General features: G+C 45.7%; 2 protein-coding genes across 2 annotated transcripts; one reads left to right on the plus strand and one right to left on the minus strand.

Moving 5' to 3' along the window:
• Positions 1-1118: 1118 nt before the first annotated feature.
• On the minus strand, positions 1119-8646 carry LOC136653035 (olfactory receptor 14C36-like). The gene is made up of 2 exons (XM_066629960.1): positions 8460-8646; positions 1119-2095 (listed from the first exon to the last, which is right to left on the minus strand). Exons 1-2 carry the CDS (start codon positions 8644-8646, stop codon positions 1119-1121), a joined length of 1164 nt encoding a protein of 387 aa, XP_066486057.1.
• Positions 8647-20854: 12208 nt separating this feature from the next.
• Positions 20855-21790, plus strand: LOC136653036 (olfactory receptor 14I1-like). The gene has a single exon (XM_066629961.1). It carries the CDS (start codon positions 20855-20857, stop codon positions 21788-21790), a length of 936 nt encoding a protein of 311 aa, XP_066486058.1.
• Positions 21791-22323: the final 533 nt, after the last annotated feature.

Genomic DNA, 22323 nt, shown 5'->3' on the forward strand with positions numbered 1-22323 from the left:
CTCTCTCTCTCTCTCTCTCTCTCTCTCTCTCTCGCTCTCTCTCTCTCTCTCTCTCCAGGAGTGATGCATTGATTCATTTTAAGAACTGAATCTTTTTTTTTGAAACCTGCCTGCCGTCTCTTCATTTCTGCTCCTGCCCTACATCAAACAACTTGACTCCTGAGTCTTGCTTGCTTCCCACATCATTGCTACAGTTGCGTCCATGATGTGATTGGCTATGATATGTTATGCTTTCTTTTCCCTTGAACAGATGTTAACAGATTTTTTATTTGGCTCCGGATACACCCAAAGAAGTTTTATAGTACATTGTTATGCTAATTGTGTTCTTATGCATTCAGTTAATATATGTCTTTTTATATATTTAGTGTATTAATATTATGAATACGCACCATGTATTTTGTTTTTTTATGAGCTATATGTCTCAATAGTGTTGAATGCCTTTTTGTTATCCTTTCTGTACGTGCTAATCACATGTTGTCTAGTTGTATCTTATTACTTATTTCTCCAATAAAAAATGGTTTATAAATAAATAAATAAAATATTAACAGGTTGTGAGTTCCTGCACTTTATTTCTTTTACAAAAAAAGCACTGGTTCTAATGCATCAGAGGTCTGCAGACATACCACATGAGAGGACAGTTCCCCGCCACAATATTTCAAGATTTAGCTAACATATTATTTCTCATGAGCATATGTAGTATCACTGCTGGAAATGGGAGAGTAAAGTGTGGGGGATGGGGAAATTTTTTAAATAGATATTTCAAAAGTTAATTGTCAATATATGCAGAAGTTAGCACTGTTATTCTTGTTGTGAATCTTCCCTTCCCATAATACAAAAAGAATAGACTTCCTGTACTCTTGGGGCACAGAGAGGGATCTGCCTGAGTTCATTTTATTTGATAAAGTATCATGTGCACGGATAAAGCTACACACACAAATTGTTTAATAGCAACAACGACAAAATATATGTAGTTCAAGGGAAAAGCAAAACAAGACTGTTTGCTTCTCTGTTATGAGCCTGGCTGATCTCTTGGTGTGGCAGAGTAAAATTTCATTCAACAAGAGCTAAGAACTTATAGGAAAATGTTCATTATTTCAAAGAGGTCACAATCTCAGGAATCACAGAAGAAGTCTGGAAAACCCATTCAAAAACTGCTGATTTAATAACCTCCACAATGCAGTCTGGATCTCTTTATTTCTCATGCTATAAATGAATGGATTCAGCATAGGAGGGAAGATGGCATATATGACAGCAAATCCAAGATTCAGGTAAGAAGAAATTTTGCCAGGGGGCTTTGCATAGACAAAGAGTGCAGTGAATATCAGCATAGAGACAACAATGAGGTGGGGGAGGCATGTGGAGAGGGCCTTCTGACGTCCCTTCTCAGAAGGGATTCTGAGCAAAGCAATGAAGATCCACACGTAGGTTGTAATGATGAAAATAAAGCATCCAGACCCCATACCAAAACTAAGCACAAGAAATCCAATTTCAACTAGGTACAAGTCAGAGCAAGAGAGTTTCAGTAACTTTGGGATCTCACAGAAGAATTGATCAACAACATTAGAGCAGAAGGTGATTGAAAATGTGCCACTCGTGTGCATAACTCCATAGAGAACACCACAAATCAATGCACCAGTTGCCATCTGAATGCAGGCTCCTTTGTTCATAATTGTTTCATATTGAAGTGGTTTGCAGATGGCAACATAGCGGTCATGTGCCATGATGGTTAAGATAGCCAAGCCTGTGCCTTCAAAGAATGCAAAGAAGAAAATTTGGGCCACACATTCAGAATAAGAAATGGCTATGCTGTTCACAAGTGAATTAACCATAGATTTAGGAACAATGACAGAAAGGGAGCCCAAGTCCATCAGGGCTAAGTTCATGAGGAAGAAATACATGGGAGTGTGTAGGTGGTGGTCAAGGATGACTGCAGTAACAATGAGAAGATTTCCGGACATGCCTGCCAAATACAGAGCTAAGAACACAAAGAAATGGATGAGCTGCCATTCACGGACTTCTGAGAACTGCAGAAGCAGAAAGTCAGAGCTAGAGTTAAGAGTGGGCATTTTATCCCAAACAGGAAATTTCATGCTACCTGTGGGGAAGAAACAGGAGAGTTCGTTTTATTCAAACTGATATATGCAAGACAACTGAAACATGCATTTCTATTACATCACTTTTAGTCCATGTACAATGAAAGGTGGAATTCCAGTCACTCTTCCAGTACACTTCTGAGATGGACCAGGATAATCTTGATCCAGCAGCATAGCTGGGGGGGGGACCCAGGGCCTGGTGACACAATGATACCTTCGTGTCATTGTGTCACCCCCATGCCTGCGCAGACACCCTCCCTCCATGCATGGCTGTGTCCCTGGAAATGGCTGCATTTGCAGTATGCCCTGTTAGGTTAGGGATGGAGTGTGCCAATTTCATGATACCTCCATGCACCACCAGGTAGGCACTGTAACCCCCACAGTGACAGTGGAAAACCACCAACCCAGCATGGACCCCTGGTCTCAGCCCAGCTAGGCCATTGCCTTGATCTATACCAAATTAGGTCCCTTATGTAGTGAGTGTGGTTGAAATTTATTGATTGAGATAAGTCCTTTCCATTGGGAATATTTGGTATTGCATTTGGAGAAGGCAACAGTTTGACTAAAATTGAATTAAAGCAGTGAGAAAAGACTGTGGTTGTGTTTTTTTTCACCCATGAACTGCTATGCTATCTCCTGTATAACTGCTACACTATTCATACCACTGATTTTCAACCTTTTTTGTCTCGCGGCACACTGGAAAGGTGCTAAAATTGTCAAGGCACACCATTGGTTTTTTGACAATTGACAAGGCAGACCATACTGCTGCTGGGGGCTAACATCCCCAATAGCCCTACTAATAAATGACCCTCCCTCAAACTCCCTCGGCACAGCGACTAAGATGATTACGGGGCTGGGGCACCTTCCTTATGAGGAAAGGCTACGGCGTTTGGGCCTCTTCAGCCTAGAAAAGAGACGCTTGAGGGGGGACATGATTGAGACATACAAAATTATGCAGGGGATGGACAGAGTGGATAGGGAGATGCTCTTTACACTCTCACATAATACCAGAACCAGGGGACATCCACTAAAATTGAGTGTTGGGCGGGTTAGGACAGACAAAAGAAAATATTTCTTTACTCAGCGCGTGGTCGGTCTGTGGAACTCCTTGCCACAGGATGTGGTGCTGGCGTCTAGCCTAGACGCCTTTAAAAGGGGATTGGACGAGTTTCTGGAGGAAAAATCCATTATGGGGTACAAGCCATGATGTGTATGCGCAACCTCCTGATTTTAGGAATGGGTTAAGTCAGAATGCCAGATGTAGGGGAGAGCACCAGGATGAGGTCTCTTGTTATCTGGTGTGCTCCCTGGGGCATTTGGTGGGCCGCTGTGAGATACAGGAAGCTGGACTTGATGGGCCATTGGCCTGATCCAGTGGGGCTGTTCTTATGTTCTTATGGCACACCTGCAGACCATTCGCGATACACCAACGTGCCACAGCACAGTGGTTGAAAATGGTTGATCTATACAATACAGTTACTGCAAAGGCACGGACAGGATGAAAAATCTAATCAAGTCATCTGCCCAAGTTAGGCTAGTCCATCCTTTCCAGTCTGTCTCAACTGACCATGGTTTGGTCCAAAATGGTTGGAGAAAATGTGGTCTGTATGGCTTCTGTTTGACTCCGAAGTGACTCATGTTAGTTGTAACTTATCTGAATGAATAAAGTGAGTCACCAGATACTCTGCTATCTTACAGAACACCTATTTAGACATTGCATCTGTTCTAATATCAGCCACACAGCAGAAAGCATCCTTGCTAGATTATATAAGCCTGATGCGTTAGGTGGGAATATAGCTTTTCCTACAAACTGAAATCATTTTCTTTTAAGTTCCAACTTATCAAAAGAAATACAGAACATGATCTTTCCCAGGACAGATGAGTGGAGAAGCACAAGCAGTTGCACATACATTGTACTTCTGAAAAAAAGATACTATTTCTACTCTTCAGCCACAAAGGACTCAGACAGAGGGCTCCAACCAGCCATCTGTTCCACACACCAACCTGCAAGAATTCAGCATTTTGTTTTAAAAACTGTAGTGAAATGTGAACAACTGGCTTCTGCAAGTGTACAGCCTGGGAAGGATTGTGTCTATTCTTGACACAATCCTGTCCCTGAGTTGCTAATCTAATTTGTATATAACACCATCACTTCCCAAAACATATGACAAGGTTGCCCGAGCTGGTTGTGGACAGGAGAGAAGAAGATCTCTAACTAATATGTAACCACATTTGCAGAGAGTGGGGGGAAATTGATATATCACCTGGAGTCACTTAACACTGGGGAGAGGAAAAAACATGAAGTCTAGTGGCTGCCACTAGTTTGCTTTTGCATAAGTTTGCAACTAAAATGTGATGTTTCAGTCTCATGAAGGCAATTTTTTGTCTGGCTATCACCTAAACGAGGCTGGATATGAAACTGGCCTGAACAGTTCAGAGAATGGTAGAAGGCAAAATACTATTTGGGAAAGAAAATGATGGGTGGGTGGCTGGGCTGACAGACAGCTGAGAATGTAGGAAAAAATGGGGAAACATTTACTTACTTTTTGCCGTTGCTTTCATTCAATAGCAGGTTACATTCCAATTCCAGAAGCTTTTAGGTCATGGTGTGTCATCATTGCTCTGTTCCTTGAAACATTTATGTCCATTGAAACTTGGCACTATAGAGATGATTCATCCATCATCACTGGAAATAAAAGGCTTTCTGCAGAACTTTGTGAAAGAGGTTCTCCCAATGTCTCCTTTGACTTCTTTGAGACCTGCTCCCAAGAGTTCAGCATAGCAGCTGATGAAACACACACACACACACACACACACACACACACACACACACACACACACACACGCACGCACGCACGCACACAGCGCTGTTGGGGCTTTTTACCTTGAACTTATTTTTTGTCACTTTTTAAAACAAACCTAAGAAGATTCTTGGCACCAGCATGCTGCACTTGAAGACATGAAAACCTCATTGCCCTGATAGCTAGATCTGTGTCTGCTGTGTGCTCAGATTTTTTACTTCTGCAACAGATGTAACAGAGGGCGCAATCCTAACCTCTTAAATCCGTGCTTTCCAGCACTGACATAAGGACAATGCAGCTCTGAGGTAAGGAAACAAACATTCCCTTACTTTGAGGAGGCCTCTCTGAGTGACACCCAACAGCAGGATGCAGCACATGTCGCATTGGCACTGCTATGCCAGTGCTGGAAAGCACTGACATAAGGGGTTAGAATGGCACCCATAGATGTTTAGGGCCCGTGAAAGAAATTCTTCATGGCATGAGCAAGTTCCCAGCCAGCATCCCTGAGCCAAACAGCCCATGGAGATCGGTTCCGTCCCGTCCCGTCCCCCTTGAACTTACCTCAGGATGCACAGCAACCTTTACTTTCTCAATAGCTGTTTCACACTATCAGGCCAATGCTAACTAAATCCCTTTGTGGTGATGCAGTAGGATTGGTGTGGGCTACACTGCATCCTGCGGGGGGATTTTTTGCTGCTGTAGTATGCACAACTGTTCCCCAATCCACCCATCTCTCCTCCAACACTACCACAAGTTTGTCCTCTGAAACACTCTGTTATGCCCCCATGCCCATACCCATAACCAATGTACCTCCTCCAGGATAAGCTGGGTGCTCTGGTGGCATGTGTGGTGTATCTGCAGCAAAGACAAAGATGGCCTTCCACAGATGGAATGCTAATTCCATCACTGGAAGGCACTCCTAGACTTAGGGTACAGTTCTAACCAAATTTCCAGCACTGACCGAGCTGCAATGCAGCCCCAAGGTAAGGTAACAAACATGCCCTTACTTTGAGGAGGCCCCCTTGACTGCCTCCCCACTGCAGGGTGCAGTGCATGCCACATTGGCACAGCTATGTCAGTGCTGGAATGTTGGTTTGGGATTGTGCCCTTAGGGCCTGAACATAAGAAGAGCCCTGCTGGATCAGGCCAAAGGTGCATCTAGTCCAGCTTCCTGTATCTCACAGTGGCCCACCAGATGCTTCAGGGAGCACACAAGACAACAAGATACCTGTATCCTATTGCCACTCCCCTGCACCTGGAATTCAGAGTTAGCCTACTTCTAAAACCAGGATGGTGCATATTCCCATAATGGTTTGTAACCTGTGATGGACATTTCCACCAGAAATCTGTCAAATTCTGTATTAAAGCATCTAGGCCAGGTGCCATCACTACATCCTGTGGTAAGGAGATCCACTAAAGACTCACATGCTGGGTAAAGAAATATTTTCTTTTGTCTGTTCTAACTCTCCCAACTCTCAATTTTAGTGGATATCCCTTGTTTCTGGTGTTTAGTTGATTATTAATGCAAAGACATGCAGTAGCACAGTTTAAAGAAGACACTATGTAATCCAAGTTCATAAGAGTTTACACTTTCCATCAAGTATCATTTGTTTATCATGAGTTAAATGCACACACTCAAGATACAAAAGAAACATAAGGGAACACACACACACACACACACACACACACACACACACACACACACACACACAAAATGGATGGTCCCTTGTTTCTGGTGTTTAGTTGATTATTAACGCAAAGACATGCAGTAGCAAACTTTAGAGAAGAAGACACTATGTAATCAAAGTTCATAAGAGTTTACTCCTTCAATCAAGCATCATTTGTTTATCATGAGTTAAATGCGCACACTCAAGATACAAAAGAAACATAAAGGAACACACACACACACACACACACACACACACACACACACGCAAAATGGATGGTCAAACCTTGTAAATTGAGACTTACTGTGTCACAGGAATGTCTTGAACAGACCTAAGCTGACAATGCTGAGTAACCATATCATGTGGGGAGAGAACAGAGCCCTTTTCATGTTTTTGACAACACATAAATATCTTGCTATTCTGAGGTATAAGACACACACCACTTTCTAATTCTCATGTTAAACTTTTACTTGTCCGTGAGCAGGACTTTCATTCTTATTGTGCTTCCTCCTTCCTCATCCCACCAACCCCACCTATAGAACATATTTCCTGAACTGCTTGGAGGGAAATGGAAGAAACTGCCTTAGTTTTCTGTAACTCTGTGAAGTATCCTACAGACTGATTATGCTACAAAAATGGTTTAATAACAATTAAAGTGTGTGTGTAGTACAAGAGAGAAGTTCAAAAGGAATGTTATCTTCTCTCTCAGGGGCCAAGCAGATCTGCAGTCACTGAAGTGGGAGGATAATCTGAGTTTGTGAAGCAAATTGACATTTTCCTACAACCATAACTCACAATTTCTATAATGTTTCTCACTATGCTGAGGTTACTAGAGGATTTAGAGCTCCCTTGGTGAAGGACACCTGCAGTAAAAATGTAACAGAAGAGAAAATGTGATGTTATATGTGTTATCTATAGGTTCAGAAGTATTGGTGGTTAAATTCTCCTCAAAAAACATGTGAAAGATTAGAGTACAGAGGATACTGGTTTTAAAAGGGTTAATTTGCTTCATGATAGTTTCCAACCTAAAACCAACTGTACACATATTTGGACAAGTGGACAGAAACTTCTGAGGGTAGACTATAAAAGACATCATGAGAAGCTTCATGTGGACTGATAATTCCACACAAATGGCTTCATAAGAATTCCGGTGGCACGTGTATTAGCGCGCCACCGGCATTTACCCTGCCCCCGCACGAGGCACAGGAGGGACTAGCTTTGCAGCCCATTGGCTGGGGGTTAATTAGTCTGGGGCCACGTGCAGGCTGCTCAGAGAAGCCCGCGCAGTCGGGACCAGGCAGCGGTCAGGGCTCCTTCGCGCTGCTCCCCGACTCAGGCCACTTTGCTGGGGCCCTGAGCCCAGCAGTCCACTTGGCTGTGGGTGCCCACCTGCCCACCTGCCCTCTTGGCTTACCTTTGGGCAGTGAGCGACTGTTGGCGGTGGTGCCTGGGTTGGGCTTCTTGGCTGGGTTGTGGGGGGCTGCCTTGCAGGTGCAGCGATCCAGCTGCGCCCCTCTTTGGCCGTGTGTGAGCGGCTGGTGTGCCCACGCCTCTGGTGGGCTCGGTGTGCTTTGGGGCTGGGTGCTTGTCTACTCAGGATTTTCCGACCTGGGGCTGAGCTTAACTACTTGAATTCCCGATTTTGGGCGTGCTTGGCTACTCTTCGTCTTCCAACTCGCGTCTGCTGGCTGCGCGCAGCGGGAGCCGCTGAGCGCCTGACCTCCCCCCACCTACCCAGGGCAGTTTGGGCAGCCAGCACTTGGGCACCTGGCAGCTCTGCTTAGTCAGGTCCATGCTTCAGCCTGCCCTCCACCCTGCCGGTTGTTGGGGTGCCTGTGTGGAGCGGGTTCGCCTGCTTGGTTTGCAGGTGCTCCATGGGGGTGTGTTTGGGCACGTACCTGGCTTCCCTTGGGCTGCGTGTTTTTGGGCTGGTGCCTGCTGCCCTTGGAGTCGCCCTGCCTGGGCTCCTGCTGGCTGCTTGTTGAGCCTGCCGGCAGAAGCACTAGGAGGTTTCTTCCCTGCGCGCCCTCCTGCTTGTGTTTGGGGCTTTGGGGTCTGCGCTGGGCATTCCTCCTCCCAGTGCATAGTGGGGACGCGTGTTTTTTTCTTCAGTTTGCTTCCTTCACTTGTGTGTGAGGCCTGATGGCTAAGTGGTGTTTACACTTAACAGTGGCTAAAGCTAAGCAGAGTTGGCTGTGGTCCTGAATTAGATGGGAGACCTCAAAGTTGGTAGCAGTTTTGCAGTGTCCTTTGCATAATAAATTTAAGGGGGGAAAAAGGAAGGGAGGGAAAGAAAACTAGAAGTTAATTGGATAAATAAATAAAAAGGTGAGATAAAACAAAATTTAAAAAAAATTACCCCATATTTAAGGAAGTTTTAATTTAAAAATAAATTAATAAAAAAAAAATTTTGAAATTAAAAATTAAATGAAAATAAGATCAAGGGAGTGGAAACATTAGAGTAGTTTAGTGGTAAGTATTGTAAGGGTGATAGGTTAGTTAACACTGCTTCCCCCCCCCCCGCACAGTTGTTCAATCGTTGCTATGCCTAAGAGAAACAAGAAATCCGGGGGGAAGGCCACGAAGTGTCCCCCCCCCAATCCCGCACCAGCTTCTTCCTCGGATGAGGAGAATGATACAGCTGAGCTGCGGGCCCTAGTTGCACGGGTGGAGGCGCTTGAGAAGGAGAACGCAATGCGTGATGCTGGTTTGGGAGATGGTGGTAGCACATCAGGTGCTCCCCCCCCAGTCGGAGGTCTACCAGAAAACGGCATGGTGCGAAGCTCATGGAAATCCTCTCTTCCAGGTTAACCGCTTTGGAGAAACCCACTGAGCGGCAGGCTCCACCTGGACCTCCAGTTGTTCAGGTGCAGGCATCAGACCCTGAGGAACAGCAGCATTCGCAAGGAGCATCTTGCCAGACAGTACCCATGCCTCCAACGGGTGAGAGCGGGCAGATGGATAGCTCAGCCTGGGCTGGAGTATGGGATGAGCGTGAAGGTGTGAATTCCTCAGTGTTGGCACCTTCAGCTCCGTTGCCGTATTGGCCGGCTTGGGGTTATTCTCAGGTGCCGCAAGCCCCCCCCTTTCCATATTCACCAGGAATATGGCAACAACCCGGGATCTCCCCAGGGGCGCTGGCATCACAGGCGGGACAGACCATAGCTGCTGCTCTGCCATTTACGGGGGTTTCCCCGGTCTCCGGTGTCCCTTATAGCTTCGCCCCTTATGCCAATGTCCCATATGGGTTTTTTTCTCAGGGAGCCATGGAAGGGTCAGGTGAGTGTCCGCGAGTAGCTTATTGGGATGTGGCCCTCCCTTTGGGTGGTCACCTTGCCTTGGCAGTTAAAGAGAAAATTTGGAGGGGCGTGTTTGTTGATGTTTTTAGTTTATTACATAAGGAACCTGAGCCAGCCCTGAAGGTGGGTGACCCAGCGCCTGATCCCCAAGTGGCACAAAGGTGGAAAATTGAAAAGAATTGGAATAACTGGTTAAATGGATACATGATTTATGCTGCAGTATTTATTCAGATGCTGCCAGCATGGGCAACTGCGCTTTTTAAGTACCTGGATATTATTCACAGGGCTTTCCGCGAATATGTGGGCACGGCTTGGCTTACATATGATGAACATTTTTGTTTACGTGCTTCCCATGACCCCGCCCTTGACTGGCGGGTTCCACAGTGGGAATTGTGGGTCCAAATTGTCCTGCTGGCCCGGTCTAATTTGGGTGACCGATCTGATAGCAGGCATTTGATTGCTTGGAGCACCACCGGACCAGTGGCAAGGATGTCAGGAGTGCGTTGGGTTCAAACCCCCCCACTCCTGCTATGAGTTTAACTCCACAGGGCGGTGCGGTAATGCAGGCTTGCACATGTCTGTGGGCAGTGCAAGAGCCAGCACTCAGTGTCCGTGTGCCCCAAGCTGGCAGGTTTTAGGAGGGGTCCCAGGCCCCAAGCTGGGCAGGCCAAGAGGGGTCCCAGCCTCCTCAAGCTGGAAAATTGGCCCACCCCGATTAGAGTAGAGGTGTTGGCTTCATTTTTGAAGGGGTATCCAAAGTTTCAGGATGCTCAAATGTTATTGGAAGGTTTTGATAGAGGATTTTGGATTCCTGCGCCCCCTCCCTCCAGATCTACCTGGACCAGGAATCTCCCATCGGTCAAGTGTATGGAGGGGATAGTTCAAGCTAAGATAGATAAGGAACTGGGAGCTGGCTGTTTGGCAGGCCCATTTAAGACTCCTCCATTTCCCAAGGTTCAGGTGTCCCCTTTAGGTGTAGTTCCCAAGCAGGTCCCTGGGACCTTCCGTCTCATTCACCATCTGTCCTATCCTTAAGGGGACACAGTTAATGATAGCATCCCTGTGCACCTTTGTTCAGTACGATACACTTCTTTGGACCAAGCTTTTGGGATGGTACGTGTTTGTGGCGCCCTCATGGCCAAGATGGATATTGAGTCTGCATTCAGACTCCTGCCTGTCCACCCCGATGATTTTTGTTTGCTTGGTTTTCAATTTAATGGTTCCCTATACCTGGATAAAGTGTTGCCAATGGGATGTGCAATCTCCTGTGCCCTTTTTGAGAAATTTAGCTGCTTTTTGGAGTGGGTAGTGGTGAGCAAAGCACGACTCGCCTCAGTGGTCCATTATCTTGATGATTTTCTTTTCGTCGGCGCGGGTGGATCTGATCAGTGCCTGCACCTGCTACATACCTTTGTGACTGTGTGCAAGGAGTTGGGGGTTCCCCTTGTCCATGAAAAGACTGAGGGCCACGCGACTACCCTTACGTTTTTGGGTGTTGAATTGGACACGGTACAGCAGTGCAGTAGGCTGCCTGGTAATAAGTTGGTTAGGATGCAGCAGTTAATTCGTGCTGGCCTCCAGGCTCGGAAATTGTCCTTGAGACATTTGCAGGTTCTGTTGGGGCATTTGAATTTCACCTGCGGGGTAGTTGCCCCTGGTCGAGCCTTTTTGAGGAGGCTGTGTGATTGCATGGTGGGTATCAAGAAGTCTCACTACCTCCTGCGGATCACCCAGGACATGAAGGCAGATTTGGCAACATGGTTACAGATGCATGGGTTTCAGAGGGGGTTACAGCAGACATGACTGTTTTGGAGCTGTTCCCCCTTGTGGTGGCAGTTCATTTATGGGCAGAGAAATTTGCCAACTCCACTGTGCGTTTGTGGTGTGACAACCAAGCTGTGGTGTTTGTCGTTAACCAGCAGATATCCCGGTCCCCACGGGTAATGAGGCTGGTAAGGGTGTTCATTTTGCACTGCCTTAAAAATAACATCTTGTTTTTGGCTAAGCATGTCACGGGTCTTGACAACGGCATAGCCGACGCCCTATCTCACTTTCAGGTGGAGCGTTTCCATCAGCTGGCAATGGGGGCGCTGCGGGAGCCCGACCTGATGCCACTTTGGCTTTGGACCCTTGGCTGTGCAGAGCACAACATGTAATTTGGTTTGCACTCGCGCCTTCTACCCGTCACAGCTATCAAAGTAAGGCAAGGGAATTTGAGGCCTTTTGGACAGCCCTGGCCTTACCCCAAGTCTGGCCTGTTCCTCTGGAACACCTGATGCGGTTCTTGTTATACCTGCATAGCATTAATGTAGCTTGTAGGTCTTTATCGGTGTACTTGGCGGCATTGGCATTTTCTGCCAAGGCCTCAGGTTTCGCTGATGCTACTGCCGACTTTAGGGTACACAAGTTGGTCGAGGGTTTGAAGCGGATCTGTCCCCCTACCCCTGACCGGCGTAAGCCCATAGCCCCTGGGATTTTAGTCAGGTTGATTAATCGTTTTGAGGTACTGTGCTCAACTCCTTATGAGTCCTTATTGTTTAGAACCATCAGCATCATTATGTTTTTTGGTGCCTTCCGCCCCAGTGAGGTTTTATATGCCTCAGCGGGTGACGAGTCTGGAAGGGCCTTACAGCTGCAGAATGTACATATTAAGGCTGATGTGGTCATTATCACCCTCCGTCGTTCGAAAACCGACCAGCGGGGGGTGGGTTTTCAAGTGCGACTGGGCCTGGCACAGATCCTAGCCTTGTGCCTAGGAAGGACACTTCGGTCTTATTTGGCTGCACGTCCTGCAGTTCGGGGTGCCTTGTTCTGCCATGTTGATGCCTCACCTGTTACGTTTTTTCAGTTTAGGGTCCTTTATCGCAGGGCAGTGGCGGACCTTGGGTTTCGGGCAGAAGATTACGACCTGCACTCTTTCAGGATTGGGGCTGCATTGGCTGCAGCTGATATTGGCCTCCCAGCCTGGGACATTCAGAGGACTGGTGCAAGATCTGTAGTTCCCGGACCTCTGAGAATTCAAGTAGCAGAAAATCAGAAGAGGACGTAAGATTGAGAATTCTGTCCCCTTTCACATATTTTATGTTGCCTATGGGAGAAAGAATAAACTTTAAGTGTATTTATCAGAAATTAGATGGGGGGGATTAGCATTTGAAAGTGTCGACCCAATGTGCGGCGGCAGTGAAGAAGGCCAGTTCTATGCTTGGAATCATTAGAAAATGTATTGAGAACAAAACAGCTAATATTATAATGCCATTGTACAATCGATGGTGAGGCCACACCTGGAGTATTGTGTCCGGTTCCGGTACTCAAAAAGGATATCGTGGAAATGGAAAAGGTGCAAAAGAGAGTGATTAAAATGATTATTGGGCTGGGACACCTTCCTTATGAGGAAAGGCTATGGCATTTGGGCCTCTTTAACCTAGAAAAGAGACCCTGAGGGAGTCATGACTGAGACATACAAAATTATGCATGGGAAGGATAAAGTGGATAGAGAGAAGCTCTTTACACTCTCACATAACACCAAAACCAGGGGACATCCACTAAAATTGAGTGTTGGGAGAGTTAGGACAGACAAAAGAAAATATTTCTTTACTCAGCGTGTGGTTGGTCTGTGGAACTCCTTGCCACAGGATGTGTTAACGGCAGCTGGCCTGGATGCCTTTAAAAGGGGAATGGACAAGTTTCTGGAGGAAAAATCCATTACAGGTTACAAGCATGATGTGTATGTGCAACCTCCTGATTTTAGAAATGGACTATGTCAGAAGACCAGATGCAAGGGAGAGCACCAGGATGAGGTGTCTTGTTATCTGGTGTGCTCCCTGGGACATTTGGTGGGCCGCTGCGAGATACAGGAAGTTGGACTAGATGGGCCTATGGCCTGAGTGGGGCTGTTCTTATGTTCTTAAGATGTGGATATGTCATCAGTTGCATCAATAGGGGGTTCTGGAGGTGCAGGCTGCACCGGGTGAGGTGCATGGGGGAGGGGGTGACACCACTACTGACGCAAATTTTTAATATGCTGACATTTTCAAAAAATTCCATCATGTTATATATCGATCAATGTGCAATTTTATGCAGAATGCAATGAAACAAACAGTGTTGAAGTATCTCTGTTCTATCAAAAGTTATAACCAAAAAAACCAGTGGGGTGGGGTGATGGTACATCTCCATGTCTACCGTCAGCGGTGCCATGCCCACTGCATGGGAGGAAGTCCATCATGAGCGTGACGCAATGGCCCCCTGCACCGGGTGGTTCAAACCCCAGCAACACCACTGTATGTTATCAGGACCTGCTTTTCCTAATAGGCCCACTATGTTTCCTAATCAGAAGCAACTGGAAGTAGGACACATGTTATCAAAACATTCTAATTCCTAATTGTTGCTGCTTATTGATGGAGGAGAAGAAGTGGTCCAAGGGGTAGTCACCACATCTCCCCCCCCCCAGTCTCTTTCCCTTCTACCATGATGCGCCTTCGTGTTCTCTCCTTCCTTGGGAAGTGAATATCTCCTCTTTGCTCCTATTCTACCTAGCAATCAAGGCTGCTTAGGATTTAGCTGTGCATTTAAGAAACCTTCAGATCATAATTCATTTGCATTTGAACTTTGATTCCCCCTTTCTTATTGTACATTTACCCTGACAACAGAAGTGCACACCCTGCTGAGACAATTAAGATTAGGGTTTTCCTTGCCTGGTCCTGCTCTTCATGAGACAAGTCAGGGAAAAAGGGGGAACCTGATTAAGCTTCAGGCTGGCCAGGGACAGGACATGAACAGCACATGGGCACGAACACAGGACATGGACAGTGTGCAGAGCACAGTCCTGGCATCTCAATTCTGGGAGGCTTCCCACATGAGATAGTCTGGGGTAGGTGGAAAATCTCCACCCAATCAGGAAGCCACTTTATGACAGCAGAACTCTGTTCTGCTGTTGTAAAACCCTGTATGCATCAGACCATTCCTACAGGATTGGGCCATGACTAAAACAAAGAGAAAGTAAGCCCTAATGGCCACTGAGGTGACTTCTCTAATACCTTCACCCACATTCAGCTGTCAATATTCACCCACCAAACATACAGAATCAACATTTAGAGAAGTAATTCAGATACTAGTTTATTCTAATCAAAGTACACAAAAACTTTATAGCTCCCAGCGAGCCGCTGTTACCAGGCAGGCTCCAGGATACATGAACTGTTGCTACACATTACCTCAAATACAGGTGCAGCCCATTTATCCACGGATTTTTTATCTGTGGATTTGTCTCAATGAGAATGGAGTGGGGGTACTGAAAGTCACACACACCTTTACCCTGCGCTGGCATCTCGCTCCATTTCCAGGCAGCCCAAAACACTGCAGAAAGGCTCTGCCTTGCCCAGACAGGGAAATAGCCCTGGAGCCCTGGAAGAGGTTCCCCTTGCAAGGAACAGTAACATTCCTGGAGCCCCTGAACCAGCAAAGAGGCTGAAGAGGTGAAGGGGGCGACGGAAAACCTCTGTAGCCAGAACACATGCAGCAAGGTGGAGCTTGCCCGGTCCCGGTCCCGGTCCCTCCCTCCCTCTCTCCCTCTCACATACATACACACACACACACACACACACACACACACACACACAGGGGCAGGTGTGGTAGCAACAGAGGTGATTGCTTTAAAAAAACCCAGGGAGTGTTTGCTAAATTCCCCCCCCCCATGGTGCAGGTAATCACCCACACAAGTGACCCCCCCACTGAGATGGTGCAGGCTATCACCTGCACCAAACAAGCAAGCCTTCCGAGTTAGCAAAGCATGCGATTTAGCCTACAATCTGCTCCACACTTTCCTGGGAGTAAGCACCATTGACTGGAATGGGGCTTACTTCTGAGTAGAAATGCAGAGGGCTGGACTCTTAAAAGCTCAGCAGGACAGCTGGCAACAGGGAGGGCTAAGTACGGAGGGGATTGATAACAGCTGCCTTAGTTTCCTTCTATCCAGAAGTGCCAGGCTACAGTGTATTTGTGTAACTCTATGGAATTTAGCACAACTCATTTTTTGTTAATAGAATGGAACAAATGTGGATAAATAGGCTGCACCTGTATATCTTTTGAGGTTCTGGTTTTTTCCCCTGGTCATGGTGCAACCACAGGATGGAAATGCAAGTTAGTTAAAAGGACACCAAAAATGAGGAAGTGTTCTGAATAATCAGCAGAAGTGTGATGTGATGTGATGTGAGAGAGGGAGAAGCAGTGGCACCCAAGATCCCATGCTCCCTTGAACCTACCAGATTTATATTAGTAATGTAAATGAAATGAATCTGAATAAGTCCATTGGGGCCTAGGAAGTGGTAGAACAGGTAAGTGAAAGATGGGCAGCTCATTCCATTCTGATACAGGCTACATTACATCCCACAGGAGAGTTTAGCAGGCAGAAAATTTTGAGGCTAAGAGGACTTTTGTCCTCAGTCTTCTCAATGGGTCAACTTGGCACAAGTCAAAGTTGATCCATGTTGCCAGATCTGACCTGGAAATGGGAATAGGATAGGGTGTGTGCCAGTTCTTTTGATCTTGCTCCCTCCCAGGCCCAATCCAACCACCCCCATAGCCTGGAGAAGAGGATTGATGTATCCATGAGCCATTTGCGTACAGGGACTAAGTTGCTCTTCAAGGGATATCCAGAATGGTGATTTTGTGGTGTGACTTTCTTCAGGCAAGAGTTGGGAGGGGGGAGCAGTTTCAGGATCCTGAGAAAGTGAGAAAAGTTGGGAAAGAGGAGAGTAGGGATGGCAGCAGGGGGGCCACTTTTATTGCCCATCATGGCATCATTCATTTGTAGCCTAGTTTGATAGAAATAATAGTTTCTAATATAATTTAAGTTTATAATAATGGAGTTTATCCCTTTGGGATTTGGTTCTTTCAGGAAACATGCAGAGGGCTTACAATACTTTATTGTGAGCAGGTGGGGTGGACAGAAGCTGAGCTAGGCTAAAACACTAGGCTAGTATATGACTGTTCTTAGCAGGGTATGAAGGAAAGGACATTTAGTGAGCACCCTAAGGCCTGTTGGTCAGGAAAAGTAGGGCCCAACACCAGCTACCACAGACAGCTCAACTTGGGGTGCTAGTGCCACCCCATTGAGAAACATTGAGAAACAAATCCAAAGTCAACCTCAAAAACTGGTTAGCATATCAGGATGATCCAACTGAGCTGCTATATGGGACTGATGTGGTTGTGAGATGACTTGCAGCTTGGAGTCAGGATTGGGTTGCCCCCCAAAAGGGTAAACATAGAAGCTGTCTTATCAAAGGAAGGAATCCATAAAAAAAGAGAGTGCAGTGTTTTTGGATAGTTAGGACCTGCTGCAATACAGTTGTGATCCATTTGCAATCCAAATTTCCTGTCTAAAGTCTTATTAGGGTACTTGGTCAGGATGCTGAAATGGGAAACACAACTGAAGTGGAAGCAAATATTCCTGATCCTGGTAAACCAGAGAGAGTGGACTAATTACTGCAGATACATTGCAGGATTCTGAAATGTTGTAGGCACAGAGAAATGAACAGTCTGATTTAAATGGCAGTCTCAGGATTATACAGACAGATGGCTTGTATTTGTTATTTGGAAGAAAGAAATATAAAAATGTCAAAAACAGCAAGCAGCAACAGTGACAATCCTGGAAGCCTTGGCACCATTAAATTGGTGTGGGGGATAAGCAGTGGTGGGTGGAACGGAGAGGGGAGGGGCAGAACAGGGCAGAGACCAGAACAGAGAGGGTGTGTGTCAAAGGCAGGAAGGGGTGTTTATCAGTGACTTTAGCTCCATCAATATCCTATCTCCCCCCCCCCCAACCCACCTCCCCAGGTCTAGTCAGAGTTGCTCCAGTCAAAGTGTAGGTCGGAGTAGACCTATCAAGGATGTGGAGGAACACACGTTCCTTTACCTTGAGGAGCCCTGCAAGACTAAGGGCACAATCCTAACCAGGTCTACTCAGAAGTAACTCCTATTTTATTCAATGGGGCTTACTCTCAGGAAAGTGTGGTTAGGATTGCAGCCTAAATCCCCAAAGGATACAGCACTTGGTTGTATTGGCAGGTGGGGATTTTGTAAGCATTGGACTGTGAATGGCTCTGATCATTTTTGTTTACTACAATCCTGTGCACATTTACCTGGAAGTAATATAAAATATTTTTATAATAATAACATTCAAGTTCAACATAATGTTCAACTTTTGGTAAGAAGTGATTTTCCAAAACTTGGAGCATTGGTCTTCTATGAGAATGTCAGATAGAGCTTTGTGAAATCCAAGGCAGATTTATGCAATCTGGTACTGTGAAGTTGTGCATTTTGGGTACCATCTGAGAAAAAAAAATGAATTCTGAATAACAAGCATTGAAAGCAAGGAGACAACTTGGATTATTTGTGACTTCGTCCCAGTAATGTCCATATATTACCACCGCAGGTTATGTTGGAGACCTCAGGCTCCATCTGCTACAGAGTCATTTCCTCATGCCATCCAGAACCATGTCAATGGTTCCATACATCTCAGTGCAGCTTCTGCTGTGGTATTCCATCTGAGTGCACGGCAAACTTTGATTTAAGTCTCAGGAGCATTAATTTTCTCAGGTTTTCAAATGCAGGTTACTGGCAATGATCTTGTTAGGTTTCTTAGGAAAAGATTGCAGGTCATGGGAAAACATCTCAGCAGCCTTCTAAAATTGTGGTTAGCTGTGCTGGACTCCTGAGACCAGGTTCAAAGAAGACAAAGGAGACATTGATAAATATTCATGCACAAGCAGAAAGTCTCTCACTGTCAGACCGATGCAAAGGACCACACACATCATGCAACATTGCGAAAGAGAGAACAAGTTTCAAAGAACAAAGGGATCTTGGCACATAATGATCTAAATTCTTCTGCAAAAGGAATGTTATCTACTATTGGAAGAGACCAATGGGAAAAAGTAAGTAAAGGTCCATACATTGTTTCTACTGTCTCAGCTACCTGTTGATTCTTCTTTCCACCCATCCAACTTTTTTTTGTCAGATACTATTTTGTGTGATATCACAGTCACAACCCTTGAGGTCGGATCCAGCTCATTGACTCATTTATGTGATCTCCAGGGGAAAAAAAACTGTTTCTATATGAGTGAAGCATCACATTGTAGTGGCAAATTTATTCACAAAAGAAACACCAAACTGCATTGTAGCACTTCTCACTAGTGCTAAATGACTCCAGATCAGATGTCACTACTTAGTTATAAAATTAGGAAAGTAATTACATTACATGCAATTTTACCATAGATTAGGAGTGTGTGAATGATTAGAGACATGGCCCAATCCTGTGGGCCATCTGCACTGCCATAACTTGTGTTCTGGTGATGCAGTGTGCTTTACAGCCATGACAAAACACAATGTGCCACTCGGCACAGCCTGGCCACACAAATGGTCAACAGTGGCAGCCACGCAAAAGCAGCCACTACGAGAGCCCCAGCTCCAGTAAGTTGGTACAGGAGACAAGCAGCTGGCAGAACAGGAGGAGGAGAGGGTGGAACATGGGGAGTGTTGATTCAGGGATGTTGTAGGTCAAGGGTATGAATGGACGGTTTTTATCTGCAGTAGCTCAGCAGATATCCTATCCATCTACTTGACTCCACTCTGACTTTCATTAGCAAAATCACTTGCTCAAGTCTAAGTAGAACCATCTGAGCAGTTGGGGCTTACTTCAAGGCAAGGGAACAAATGTGACTCACAGCTGTATCGGTGCAGAGGATTTGGAAAGGAGTGAGCTGACAGTCCTTCCACCGTTGTCTACCAGAAGAAGCAAGTGCTCACATCTAGCTACACTGTAAAAATGCTGAATTCCTGCTGATTTACAGTTGGAGCATAGAGTTGGATTGACCCTCCAACTTCACCCTGTCATGACTGATCAATGGAAATTCAGAATATTTTTTCCCCTATTGGGTCATATGTGTGCAATTGCTTCTGCATTTATCTATCCTAGAATGCATCATATTCTATGTTTAAGAAACATTTCAGCTTTAGACTGAAACCTCTGATCCCAACCCACGGTGCAGATTTATAAAATTGAGGAAGAGTGCTCTGTGCTCTTTAGAAGATCCCAGTTGCAACTTGATGCCGTGGGTTTGTGGGAGGGTAGCATATCAGGTAGATGACTTAGTTCATTAAAATGAGCATGTGTCACTTCTGAATAAACCAAATTCAGATCATGCCCCCCTCCCCCCAAGAATTATGGATCAAACCTTGACCAGTCAATGCAGATTGGAATAGATGGACAAGCCTAGCTTGGGTGCACCAGTCTACTAGTTGATTTAACTTCCAAACTTTTTGCACAGTTCCTTGTATTGATTTAGTATATGTCTGGGAGGTGGTGGACAGGGGAGGCAGTATTGCAGTCCAGGGATAAAGAGATGCATTCACAGCCCCTTGACTCTGATTTAATTCTATTTTGCTCAAATCATTACCTTATCCCAACAGTATGTCAAAATACTCATCATGAAAATAACTTATCTCAATAAATAGGTAGGCCAGTGTGGGAGGCAGAACAGGGTAGGGAGAGGGTGGAATGGGGCAGTGTCAGGGCAGGGAGAAGGCCAGATCAGATCCAGGAAGGGGGTGAGCTCGGCGGCAGTAGTGTTGGCTGGATCCAAAACCTCTTCCTGACCCACATCCATTTTCTTGGCGCTCATTCAAGTGGACCCTTCCAAGCTCCGGAAGCTTACCCCCAGATAGGGGAACAAATGTTCCCTATCCAAGGGAAAACTCTAGGACTGCTCCTCAATAGGATGCAATGCAAGCTTTTTTGGTGCAACTGCATTGGCAGAAGGGAAAGGATAGGATGTGGCTGCAAGATTGTCACAGTCTATCCAAGCAACAGAGGTCTCTGGATACAGCTGCGCTATACTATTCATTATACTGGGATGAAAGTGGTCTAAATACAAGTATTCTGGCTTCAACTGACTGAAAATTTAGTTATAACAGAATTAACATTTATCGTTCCTCCTACAGGTGACATGATATTTCCAATTGAGGGCAAGATATCCAATCTTACCTCCGTCACTTACTTTATACTACTGGAATTCTCAGAGGTCCGAGAACTACAGATCTTGCATTTCTTTTTGTTCCTAGCTTTGTACTTGATAGCCATGATTGGAAACATTGTTATCATCACGTTAGTAGTCCTTGATCATCACTTGCACACCCCTATGTATTTTTTTCTAACAAACTTAGCCCTTCTGGACCTGTGCTCCATTTCTGTCACCATACCCAAATCCATGGCTAATTCACTCATGTACAACAGTCTTATTTTTTATTCTGGGTGTGTGGCCCAGATCTTCTTCCTAACATTGTTTGCGTCATCCAATATTGCTATCCTGACCATAATGGCCCATGACTGTTATGTTGCCATCTGCAACCCACTACAATATGAAGCTATTATGAACAAAGGAGCCTGCGTCCAGATGGCAGCCGGAGCATGGCTGTGTGGAATTCTCTATGCATCTGTGCACACAAGTGGGACATTTGCAATCAGCTTTTGCTCTAATGTTGTGGATCAGTTCTTCTGCGAAATCCCCAAGTTACTGAAACTGTCTTGCTCTGAATTGTACCTGGTTGAAGTTGGGTTTCTTGTGCTTAGTGCAAGTGTAGTATTTGGATGCTTTATCTTCATCGTTTCAACCTATGTGGGGATCTTCACCACAGTGCTCCGCATCCCTTCAGAACAAGGGCGCCAGAAAGCCCTCTCTACTTGCCTCCCCCATCTCATTGTTGTTTTTGTGCTTGTGTTCACAGCAGTCTTTGTATATGCAAGCCCTCCCAGCAGTCCTTCATCTGATCTAGGTGTTGCTTTTGCTGTGATCTATACCATCTTCCCCCCAATGCTGAATCCCTTCATTTATAGCATGAGAAATAAAGAGATTCAGACTGCATTTCAGAGGCTTGTATATTGAAAACATTTTTTGAATGGGCTTGCCAGACTTCTCATTTGATTGTTGAGACTGTTTTGTTCTTTCCTGGAAGGAATTTTCTTCAAAATGTTTAACTTTGGAAGGGAGTTCCAAAGTTGCAAAATCACCACAGAGAAGGCTACTGCCTCACCTAAATCATTGCCGAATCCTGCTTAAATTTCACCCTGCCAATACAGCAGTGCCATCCTGTGGGGGAATTTAGCAGGCAGAAAGCCTCCTTGGGCCTCCTTGCCCTGGGAAACCCCCAGCTGCCATGGGTGTTACTCAGACCCACACCAGCATGCACAATTGATCCATGTTTGCAGATCAGACCCTGGAAGGGGGAAAGAATACAGTGTGCACCAGTGCTGCAGACCCTATCCATCCACCCCTTGCCTCTTCCCTGCCCTCCCCTGCCCCATTCCATGCCAGCTCTGCCTAGCACACATAATTCCTTGGATGCCTCTCTTTTGGCCTTCCCACTGGTGGATCTTTAGACTGATTTATGGCTGTCAGCTTGAGTTCTGAGGGAAGCA

This window comes from Tiliqua scincoides, chromosome 5 (assembly GCF_035046505.1).
Source record: "Tiliqua scincoides isolate rTilSci1 chromosome 5, rTilSci1.hap2, whole genome shotgun sequence".
NCBI classification, from domain to species: domain Eukaryota; kingdom Metazoa; phylum Chordata; class Lepidosauria; order Squamata; family Scincidae; genus Tiliqua; species Tiliqua scincoides.

Bases quoted from the DNA above. Each gene is read 5' to 3' on its own strand.
- LOC136653035 (XM_066629960.1), bottom strand. From the start codon at position 8,646: ATGCACTGGGAGGAGGAATGCCCAGCGCAGACCCCAAAGCCCCAAACA. The intron at 2,096-8,459 runs GTACGTGCCCAA...TCTTCCCCACAG, and splicing joins CGCAGCCCAAGGGAAGCCAG to GTAGCATGAAATTTCCTGTT.
- LOC136653036 (XM_066629961.1), top strand. From the start codon at position 20,855: ATGATATTTCCAATTGAGGGCAAGATATCCAATCTTACCTCCGTCACT.